The sequence below is a fragment of the Eublepharis macularius genome, chromosome 5, assembly GCF_028583425.1.
Source record: "Eublepharis macularius isolate TG4126 chromosome 5, MPM_Emac_v1.0, whole genome shotgun sequence".
In the NCBI taxonomy this organism is placed as follows: Eukaryota; Metazoa; Chordata; class Lepidosauria; order Squamata; family Eublepharidae; genus Eublepharis; species Eublepharis macularius.
The window spans coordinates 82,611,271-82,623,418 of NC_072794.1; the positions used below are offsets into that span (position 1 = coordinate 82,611,271).

The window sequence follows — 12,148 nt, forward strand, 5'->3', positions numbered from 1 at the left end:
TAAGCTAAGGTTAAGAATAAGAGATAATTTTCATTTTACAGCATATACAAGAGGTTCCCCCAATGCCTTCTAATACTATGTACCAAGTTACACTTATAATCTAGTAATTTTGGAATGAATAAACTGGTTTGAAAATGTTGGCTGTCTGTGTTCTAATAAGCACTTTTCCTCTTCATGTGTACTCAATCTTAGAGGAGTAGTCAGGGCCCGACAAGTGTCATGTGGATTCTTATTTCAAGTATACTCTGAATATTTGTTGTAACATAATATATTTCACACAAACATTAGACTTGATAAACTACAGCAGATTTGGGAACTTGAGCCAATGGATGGAATGGACCATGAGTGCCCATAACAAAAGTACCTATTATTTGAGAGTCAGTGTAATGTAATGTTTGAATGGAAACTAGGGTTTGAATCCACACTCAGGCCATGCAACTCACTGGATGACCTTGGACCAGTCACTCTTCTCAGTCTAATTTATTTTATTGGCTTGCTCTGAGAAAATAGGACAGTCTCATTCAGGTGTACCATCTAAAGCTCCTTGAAGGAAAGGTGGGATACAAATATGAGGAATGAATGGATGTGAAGAATAATATGCATGAGGGGAGACAGTAGTTAGTTATAAACAACTGCAGGAGGCAGGAAGTGTTGCATAATTAATAGTGCCCATATAGTGAAGTAAGATTGTGTTCAAAAGGCACACGCGAGAGAAAGATTGATTCTCTATCTCACCTCTCAGCTAGTTCCTGTAACACAGCAGCATGGTATGTTGGTCTGGGCACAGCCTTCTAATTCCCTAAGAAACTAAAATGCATACACATACACTGAGCTTTGAGTAGCACCTTAGAGACCAACAAGATTTTCAGAGTGTAGGCCTTCAAGATTCAGAGCTCCCTTCTTCAGAACCCATACTGAGAAGATCTCTGAAGCTAAACCTCCAAAAGGTTGAGAGGAGATGTGACAAGTTTTAAAAGTGCCCTGTGATCCTGCATCCTTACAATATTACATGGAGTTCTTCTTGTGCATCATTACTTAGGCATTACTTTAAAACAACAACTAAGACATATATAAAGATCATTCAGACATGTGCCCATCTGTCTATTGCAATTAAAATGACCAATGAAAATATTTTAATGTAATGATAATCTCATCATGTGTGCATGAAAGCTTTCCTTTCATGTATAGCTTTCCATCACTGTTTGGAGAGCCACTAAATAAAGAAAGCCTCAAAAGACCATGGTATGTCCCCCAATGGAAGAGTGAAAACAATTGGCACAGAGATTTCAGCAATTTTAAGGGTAGAACAGGTTTTTCTGAAAAATAAAGCTTATACAATATTTATTTTCAAATATGCTGTTACTATCTCCTGTGATGAAGCTGTACTGTCATGTGGCCTAGTCATAGAAAATGAGGTGTTTTTTTTCCCAATAATTATTTATTTAAAATAATGAATCTGTGTTTTTGCAGATCATAATAGGAGAGTTTTATCGGATCCACTGCTTGAAGGAGAAGTCTCGATCATTCATCCAGAACCCATATGTGGCAGCTTTATATAAACAAGTTGGTTGCTTTGCTTTTGGTTGTGCCATCAGCCAGTCTTTCACAGATATTGCAAAAGTTTCTGTTGGACGCTTAAGACCCAATTTCCTGGCAGTTTGCAATCCAAATATTTCATTAACTGACTGTTCGAAAGGTTATATCGAAGTTTATCGGTGCCTTAATGAAGATGAAAGCAAAGTCCAGGAAGCCAGGTAAGAAGAATTTGCCTTTCAATTGAAACAGAATTGTGTGATTTAAGCCAAAAGAACATCTCCATTTGCCTGTATGATCTTAGAGGGTCAGTTAAAAATAGCTGGATCATTAATGTGTTGAAAAAGAGGAATCTTAATAATTTGGGGTCATATATGGACATACAAAGAAGTTGGATAAATTGGTGGTAGCATTTTTTTTATATCTGAAAAATTCATTTTTCCTTCTCTAAAATAATATCTTGTGGAATGCCACAGTATATGAGGAACATTTGTTATGTTCATTTACTTCCATTTATAGTAAATGTACGTAACATTTGTTATGTACATTTGTTATGTACATTTACTGCTCTGAGAACTGGTGTAGCATAGTGGCTGGAAGATTAATTTATGACTCAGGAATAATAACATTTTATTTATACACCACCTTTCAGAACAACTTAATGCCTACTTAGAGGGGTTCACAAAGTGTGTTATTATTATCCTCATGACAATCACCTTGTGAGGTGGGTGTGGCTGAGAGAGCTCCAAAGAACTGACCAAAAGTCACCTGGCTGGCTTCAAGGGGAGTGGGGTATCAAACCCAGTTCTCCAGATTAAAGTCCTGCCGCTCTTCACCACTACACCAAACTGGGTCTTCAATTTGATTCTCACATCTGCTATGATGAACTGTCTATGAAGTGGAGATGATAGCACTGACCTATCTTACACTGCATAGTTATAATTACAAGAATGTGAATGTGAAATTATTTGAATATTCAAAACTCTTTAAGAACCAATGTTATGGTTTAAGTAAGCAACTGTTGCTCAATATAGAAATAAAACTAAACTGGAAGGTGATTTACTTTTTTCAGTATTAAAATCAAATGATTGAATACTGACAATTTCCTCAAATTTCCTCTCACTCTTTCCTCCCAAGCTGTTCCTATGGGTCCCCTTTCTCCCAGAAGCAGCATTCCAGGGTGATTAGTAGCTTGTAGCAGGAGGGAAAGGCAGGAAAGCGCTGTTCTTCTAATGGATGTGCTTTTCATTAGAGGAAATTTATTGATAATGACAATCTGGGCCACATGAAATTACTCCAGAATTTTATTTAAATGCCAATCATTATGGCATGTGAGATAAGTGTGGAGGGAGAACTTGTAACTGCCTGAACATTCCATCAATTAGAACTGAGCCACACCAAGGATTATCTTCTCCACAAAAGTGTGTCCAAGTGCAATGATTTTATTTTGCCCAGAGAAGTGAACAATAGCCATACACCTATATGAAGGAATGTAAGTGCTCTTCAGTTCCCTTGGGGACACCCATTAAATTAAACCAATTATTCAAATCTGTCTATTTAGAGGAATACAAAGTAGCAGCATAGTAAATGACTACATTGATCTGAATATAAATACATTGCTCTAAATAGACATATATTCTATTCTCCTTTTTTTCCTTTAGTACTTAAAACTAATTTTGACTTTAAACTAAAAAAAAATAGACTTGGAGATTTTTAAAAGAAGAATTTATAGTCATTTGAATGTACCATTTTGATGACTCTCTATTACTGTATGTTATTAGGTGAATCGTGTTTGTTCATCCTTTCACATTGTGTAATGGCAGCTCTATTTTGTTACTTCTTTCAGGAAATCTTTCTTCTCTGGCCATGCCTCCTTCTCCCTCTACACCATGCTTTATTTGGTGGTAAGTTTAATTCTATCTGGCCTGTAACAAATCATGTATAGCATTTACAAAGGGCACGTGATGCGCATAGAGGTACATTTACAGAGTTATGTGAAACTAGTCTTTTCTAAGAGAGGTTTTAAGGTAGTGATGTGTGTATTGTATACTTGTGCACTGTGTGCTTATCAAGAAGCAAGAAACAACTCTCCCCCCCTCCCCCCCAGCACTGCAGTGAAAAAGTTATTCCAGTATACTGACCTAATGTACTGGGTTTTTTTCCCTTGCTCCATACTTGGTGCAACCCTGTTCTCCAGCATGCTTATTAAGAAGAACAAAAGAGTCACTTGTGAAAGCCATTGTACCTTTTGCCACATCTCCAGAGACATGAAGCTTTATGATCTTAAAATCTCTGTAAATGAGATTTAATGTGGCCAAAAGTTTTCTCTTACAGTTGGTTCACTCTGTCAAATTAATCCATTTGAGCATTTACTCTGATGTAGGGATGCTTGAATACCCACCAGTTCAGTTTACATCTTGTTTGCTGATTGTGAACAGAAACCTGATTTATTTATTTTTGGTCTGATAGTTCATTGATCTGTTTGTTGGTGTTCAGCAGGTTGTTTCACTGTATGCCTTACTAACCATGCAGTACAGCACAACTGGCTTTTCATGCACGGACATTCTCAAATGGCCCAGTTGAGTCCCCTCCCCACTCCATCCTTGCTGGTGAACTGCTGTGCTGAGCAGGCAATTGTTTAAATAAACAATTAGATCACTCACAAATCATATAAATCATATAATCAATAAATGCCCTATTTCAATGAAATCCTGCCCTTCAATATTCATCTAAATAGTCCTTAGTGATGCTAAGGGCCCCCATTCAATTTGAATCCACAGTATCATTATGTAGGTGCAGTTGTTGGAAAATACAATGCAAACCAGTTGAGCTGCTGTTCACAGCTGCTTGGCACTAACTGAACAGACCAAGTGATCAGCTCACATCTGATCACCAAATTTGAACATGGTAAGTTTGACAGTCAAATGTGTTGGTGGAAAAATTTGCAGTTATCCCTACTCTGGTGCTGAAAAGTTAATGTGACGTGGGTGGTAGAGAGCCACAGCCTAAGTCATGGCTGCAAGTTCATGGTGTAGAGTACTGCTTTCAGAGTAACCTCTCTCCACGTCATCATGTACCAGAATACAAAATTGCTTGGATAAATTCTGCAGTAGGCCTTAGGGTGAGTTTTTTTAGCCAGGTTTTTGCAGAACAATGTCAACATTATATTTTGTAATCTGGCTTGAATCTCATTGAGAAAGGAGGGTTATAAAGTGCAGTAAATAAATATATAAACAAAAATGAAGTTATTTAGGATACTCTGACATTATGGTAACCAACTGTGTATGACACTCTTCAAGGCAAAAGAAGCAGACACTGATCACATTAGAGTAGTAATGAAGGCAAGACTGTGGGAAAGATCTTATTTCGGCTTCTGACCATGATTGCCTTTAATATTGTGCCACAGAAGCATTTATGCTGCCTGATGGATGGACTTTGGAGTTTCCCTCTCAGAAACATTTGTTTTTGCAGTTCTACCAGAATTTCTTGAAGAGAGGCATTAATACTTCCTGTATCATGACTAGACATGGGCACGAACAGCATTACGAACAGAAAAAAACAACAAACAGCCTAATCTGCTGTTCTTGAACAAGCTGTTCGTGAGGCCCCATCCTAAACGAATAGGTAGTCATTAAAAGCCTTGTTCGTTGCCGTTTGGCAAGCCAGATAGTCTGGCACCTGCTGCAATCAATCCCCTTGGCAACTGGAGGCAAGGAGGGACTGAACTCTGTCTGAACTCCTTCTGGCTTTCCTTCTGGCTTTAACCCTTCAAAGTACTTCCAGCAGAGAGTCTCGTTTTTGCCACTGTGAAGAGAAAATGACGGCCAATGGGGAGACCCATGGATTATGCCTTTCCCAGGGTGCAATCTCTCTGAAACTTGGGGGGTCTTCAGAGGACAGTGAGGACTATGTCCCAAGCAAATTTGGTGGGCATTGGACATTGGGAAGGTCAGTTTGTGGGGTGTTTAAAGGGCCCTGCCCCTTGCACGTGGCAGGAAAGGGCCCTTTAAATTATCAGCTGGCAGGCGGCAGGAGGGAATCTCCCCTGCCGCCTGCCCACTGATAGTTTAAAGGGATCTTTAAAGGGCCAGGTAAGTGGGTTTGAGGGGAGGGGGGGCTAAGTGGGGTGGAGGTTGGGGTGTGGGGGTTCTGGCCCCCACAAACAATGAACAATGAACATGTCCGGGAACAGTTCATGTTGGTCCATGTTCCTTGTTCGTTGTTCGTGGATGGCACCGAACGAAGAACAGGGTGTTTAGGGTTTTTTTTCCCGTTCGTGCCCATGTCTAATCATGACATACTATATTGATGTATGTTAAAGGTAAGATTGCAGGGTCTCCTTACCTTCCTAGTGGGAGGGGAGATCTGGCATGTACCTCAATTTTCTTCTCACATGCACACTCCTAGCAAGCATGATGATATCACTTCTGGAAGTGATGTCATCGCTCTCAGCAGGAGTGCACCCACTGTGCACTGGCCCAGGAAGTCAAGACTCCTGGGCCCATTCCCCAGGCCTGCCCCCCTACCAGCCAGGTGAGTGATGGTGGAGGCCAGAGGCTGGGAGTGGGGGATCCTCCACCCCCACTGGGGGACAGGCAGCCCTAGTTAGAGGGCCAAAAATATGTAAATTTGAAAATTGAATTATCATTGTATCAACATAAATGGGACCATTTTAAATGGATACTGCCATGGAATTCTATAGAAAAAGAAAAATGTCAGAAAGTGGCCTCTTTAGTTCCTTGTTAGTAATAGCATTCAAAGAGGCATTTGGATGCTAGCATAGGAAGGTGGCAAGGACTCAGTATCTTATCCACCTTAAAAAATCACATCTGGTCTCATCCTAGTTTCACTGGACAAAGCAAGAGCACATAAAGTGAGGAATGTAGACCTACCTACATGTATTTCATTTCACCAAGGACATAATTGAGATAATGTTAGACTGCTTATCTGGTATCTGCATACATTTAGAAAAATCATAATTATCTGGTTCATTAGGTTAAAAAATTACTTTCTGGGTAACATTTTAGGGAGTATGGCAGGTGGACTGCCCAGCCCACGTAGTTTCACTCAAAACTATGAGGCTGGTCTTGTTTTTCTTTGTCAATGAAAAATGGCTCTGCCCTTCCTTTCCTCAGCTTGTTATGCCACACTGCTTCCTGACTGTAACTGCTTGAAGCATGCTTGATAGAACTTGTGAAAGGAACCCAGTGCAGTGCAATTATGGGTGGAACTCCCCTAAGCTTTTTGGAAGGAAAAGAAAGAGAGAGATTTAGGGAATGATTTGTGGTAAATGTAATTAGGGAAAAGCTTTTTTTAAAAGAAAGACTTTCAAAAGATTTGTGGGCCCGTATCTCCTGTAACCTTAGATTTGAAATTAGGGTGGGGGGGAAACAGGTCTGAACTTATACAAACATTAAGCATGAACTTTTATATATTGATGAAAAGACCTTCTGCACCACAGCTCCTTGTCTTTGCAGTCCAAAAAAGATAGATTAACACACAACTCCCTGCTGTTTTTTCTTCTCTTTTCCCCTCCACTCCTTAAGCTGGAAGCAGCCTCTGTAATTTAATTACTAAACCTTTCAGACTGTTTTGGGATCTATATGAATTTATTTCCACATATTTTTCTCTCACTTTTCTTTAAATGTTTCAAAGTTATTCTGTAAACATTTACACTATTTCCTTTCAGTGATGCTAAAATAACATTTCCCGGGAACTACAGGGCGAATATATAACATGAAAGAAATTAAAACTCCCTTTTTTGTTCTCTCCTCTCTCCTCTCTGTTCCAAGAATTCCTACACAGAGTGTGTGTCTGGCTATAGTAATGGCGCTGTCTTTAATTTTTCTTTTAATAAATGGCTTGTTTTAGGGTTGCCATGCCAGGTCCCCTTACCCTCCCAGCAGGAGGTGGTAGACGTGGCATTCTCCTTCAGCTGTCCCTGGGAATGCTACCGCACAGTGCAGTGGGGCTGAATCGGGCACATTTGGGGCCTAAATTGGTCTGCTGTGAAGTGCAGGAGCTCTCCAGGGCCCTCCCAGCAGTACTTCTGCTTTCTGCAGTGGGCCAATTTAGGCCTGTTTGGGGCCCAGATCAACCCACTGCAAAGTGCAGGAGTGCTGTTGGGGCAGCACAACATTGTTGTACAGAGCTCCAGAGTGCTCCTGTGCTTCACAGTGGGCTGATTTTGGCCCCAAATGGGCCTGATTTGTCCCTAAACGGGCCCAAATCAGCCCACTGTAGAGCTTGGGAACATGTTGCACCACCCAGAAGTGCATTCCCCTGCCTTTCCCCCCTGCCAGCCAGGTAAATGGTGGTAGAGGTGGGAGCGAAGGATCCCCCGCCACAAACAGGGGACAGGTGGTAATCCTGGTTTGTTTTAACCTATCACATTTGCCATGAAATGCTGCTACCTCCGCCACCACCTGAATCTCTTTAGAGGTAATTTCTATTCAGTAGTTTAAATAAAGCAGAAGGTTGGAAAGATCCTATATAATTGGAGGATAAGGAAAATGTCATGGTATGAGAAAAAACAAATCAACGTGATTTCGCAAAATTAGAAATACTTGGTGGTTGAGTTACAGAGTTCTCCGAATTTGAACTTGGAAGTCATTGCCTGTGATGGTAGGGAGGAAGCCTGAAGGAAGTAGGGAGCATCTGTACATTCAAAGCATGTTATCTTTGACTTAACAACTCACTTCTAATTTTGGATTCATAAAAGAGCAGACATCTTCAAACAGAAGGATGTTTCTGCAAAACTAGGACAGTGCATATAGCTTTTATTTTAAATTTTATTCCAGTAAATGTACATATGCTTAATAACTACCAACTAAGCTACTGCTGATTCTGAAAATGCAGAGAAGTGGCTTCCAGGCTTTGTGAGCCTGACTGATTATTTCATTAAAAAACCTGTTCTGCTGCTTTCTTTGTTAAAATGCGCAACTTGAAGAGCTGCTGACTAATGTCAAACACTCCCACAAGATCCTAATTTTCTCCTCCTCTTCTTTGGCTTCAGGTGAAGGAAACTTTCACTGTGGGGTCAGTGCCTGAAGGTCTCTCCCTCTCCTGCTGTAGCCCTGGAGGGAGTGAAATTTGCCAGGCTGCACATTTTGGGTTCCTGCAGATTCAGCACTGCATTCCTCAAAGCTGCTTTACACATTAGATTTTAAACAGGTTTTTATTATAGAACTATGTTGTGTACTAGTTAACATTTTAAAAATATAAAACCCTTTTCCCCCCAGCATCACCTCTGAAGGAAAGAAGTTTCAGGAGCTGTGGTAGTTTTGTACTCCATGACACATGGTTCCTTAGTGCTTACAAGAAAATCCATAAATATGCTTAAAGGGAAGGAGCCAGTTTGGTGTAGTGATTAACAGTCTAGGGACTCTAATCTGGAGAACTGGATTTAATAATAATAATAAATAATAATAACATTCGATTTATATACCGCCCTTCAGGACAACTTAATGCCCACTCAGAGCGGTTTACAAAGTGTTATTATTACCCCACAACAATCACCCTGTGAGGTGGGTGGGGCTAAGAGAGCTCAAGAGAACTGTGACTCGCCCAAGGTCACCCAGCTGGCTTTGTGGAGGAGTGGGGAATCAAACCCGGCTCTCCAGATTAGAGTCCCGTGCTCTTAACCACTACACCAAACTGGCTCTCAAACCACTCTGATTCCCCACTCTTCCACTTGAAGCCAGCTGGGTAACCTTTGGTCAGTCACAGTTCTTTCAGAGCTCTCTCAGCCCCACCCACCTCACAGGGTGATTGTTGTGGAGATAATAATAACACACTTTGTAAACCGCTCAGAATGGGTGTTAAGTAGAGATGGGCATGAACCGGTAAAAAACCGAACTGTGCAGTTCATGGTTTGTCGCATTTCATGAACCACAAACTTTCACGAACCTGCCCTGGTTCATGAACCAGTTCGTTTGGTTAGTGAAAATGTCACATCCAGGTCAGCAAATCGTTTCTTCCGGGTCAGAAGAAGGTCACATTTGGGCCAGCAGAAGGCCACTTCCAGGTCAGCAGAAGGTCTGCAGGAAGTCCATCCCCTGTTGCCTAGAAAACTGATCAATTGGTGCCAGGCTGTCTGTAGTGATGAACCAAAAAATGAACCAAACAAACCAGCCTAAAGTTCGTGGCAGTCTGTCAGAAATGGGCTCTGACAAACTGCTGGTTCACGAACCATGAACCAGCCCAGTTTGTCACAAACTTTGGTTCGTATTTTGGTTTGTGCCCGTCTCAGTGTTAAGTTGTCCTGAAGAGTGGTATATAAATTGAATGTTGTTGTTGTTCATACCTTACATTAGTGGGTATACAACAGGGAACTACCACACCGTATCAAAATTATAGCTTGTAAAGTAACTTCTCAAGAGAAGAAAAGCTATTCTCTTTTTGAGAGTTTTTTTTAGGTTTCTTTTCCATGAATTTCATATTAGCCATGTCATTCTCTTTCACGGACTTTAAAGGGACTATTTGCCCACATTCTGGTTCTGTTCTGAGATGCTGCAAGAAGACAGGCCACCAGAATCAACTATCTGACCCCCCCCCCCGTTTTTATGTGGAAATAGATTAGCCTTTATTTTTTGCAACTTCAGATCTGGGTTTCTGCCAAACTTAGCTCTACTTTTTGCTCTATATCTTAATGCTCCTTAAGGAATAAAATGAGGTGAGGAGAACTTGCAAGATGACAAATAATTCATCTATGCCTTATATCACCTTGGTGGAAATTCTCAGAATCTAATCAGAAGATTCTGGTTTTCCATGTTCTCTGCAATGGGGACCTTTGAATTTCACCACTACTGGGCACATGGCTTCTGAACTATTATCCATGACTTCATGAACTGCAGAGAGATTTAAATATGCATCTGATAAAATAGACTGTTGCCTCCAAAATCTCATGGCATGTTAAATTGATTTCTTTTATAACTTCTCTGACATTTATTTAGATCTGCCATGTGGGGTTACGAAATAAATCCCTGAAGTGGTATCATAAATTCTGTTTGTTTTCTGTTCCCAGAATTGCACTATACTTTACTCGAACTGCTAGATGAACAGTGTGTTCATGACTCCAGGGACAGCAAATAGCAAGAATCTGATTATATTTCAATGGGATCGTGGCCAATGTGTTAGTCATTAGATAAACATCAGTGACGATTCCCAACTGCCAGACTCAACAAAGGGAAGGACTTTTGTCTTCTTTTTCATATTTTTTCAACTCACCTAACATTAACAAGGCTGGACTCGGGGCCTCATTTATCTGAAATGACTTCAACTTCCTTTAAAAGTATGAATAACTTCCAAAATCATTTTTAATCTACAAAGTCTTTTACTGCCAGGTTAAACCACACCCCATTGAGTCGAATGGCTAAGCCAAGATTTGGATGTGGGCCTTGAATGTCCACAGCAATCTGAATTACTGCTTTATTTTATATTTTCAAAGAAAGAACAGGCATTATTTATTTCTCTCTCCCAGTAGTCCTTGATGCAATCTGTAATGTTTTTGCACCTAGAACTAAATAGAATACCTCCTATTAGGGGTGCCATTCCCCTGCCCGGGGTGGAGGATCCCCTACTCCCACCCTTCCCCCCACCTCCACTTACCTGGCTGGTGGGGAGGCGCACTTCCTGGGGCACCCCTCTGGGCAGCGTGGCATGTTCCCGTGCCCACAGTGGCCCAATTTGGGCTGAATTGTGCCCATAGCAGGCCCAATTCAGGCTGAATCATGCCCCACATCAGGCCAATTCAGCCCTCTGGTGAGCATGGGCACTTTCCCAAGCCACCCTATGACCCGTTTGATGATGTCACTTCCCAGCAGTGATGTCATTGCACAAGCCTAGGAGTGCATGCGCAAAAACAAAAAATAGGGATGCTGCCAGGTAGGTGCCAGGCTCCTGATCTCCTGCCAAGGGAGTCAGGGGACTTGGCAACCCTACCTCCCCCCAAAGGATGTTGAAAATGAGCTGCAGATTTATGTTCTTTTCCACAATTCCATGATTTTTAAAAAAAAATATCTCCCTCCCCTTTTATTTTTCTTGAACATCTCAACAGAATCAAAGTTGGGGAATTCAAGAGCTTGTTCATGATTGTAGTTGTTTCTAATAAAAGGTATTATGCAACTGTTGCATTTGGATGTTTGCTCATGGACCTACATGGCTACTTGCAATTGTTGTTAAACTTGATACAGTTGCTATCACACAACATAAATATTGCCTTGTAGTGGCTTTATGGGCTAAGAAGATTAGTTGACCCACATCTCCTTCCACAACTGACTGTCCAGTATTATTTCAACAGCCCTTCCATATTTATTTAAAGCATTCCAAGTAGTACAAAATTCTCCAAGAGCACCTTCGCGAAGCGACTAAAAATGTTTACAAGCAACCGGACAAGAATTACTCTTCATAAATGTATATATTCGCTAATCCTATTGGATATGTGAATAGTAAGTGGATAGTAAATGGGCTAGAAAATTATGCCAGTAATAATACTTAACAACTGCATGGTGCTCTTAGTATTCAAAGTACTTCATGTGCATTGTCTTCCTGAAATCCTTATAATTAGGGTTGCCAACTCTGGTTTGGGAAATTCCTGGAGACTGGGTGCAGGGTT

The 12,148-nt window shown here is 40.9% G+C and overlaps 1 protein-coding gene across 1 annotated transcript in view; it reads left to right on the forward strand.

Moving 5' to 3' along the window:
• PLPP3 (phospholipid phosphatase 3) overlaps window positions 1-12,148 on the forward strand; it is a 110,324-nt gene that overhangs the window by 78,601 nt on the left and 19,575 nt on the right. Inside the window, exons 3-4 of the mRNA XM_054979744.1 lie at window positions 1,471-1,754; window positions 3,380-3,437. Of these exons, the coding sequence (XP_054835719.1) occupies window positions 1,471-1,754; window positions 3,380-3,437 (342 nt within the window). The remainder of the gene's footprint in view (window positions 1-1,470; window positions 1,755-3,379; window positions 3,438-12,148) is intronic.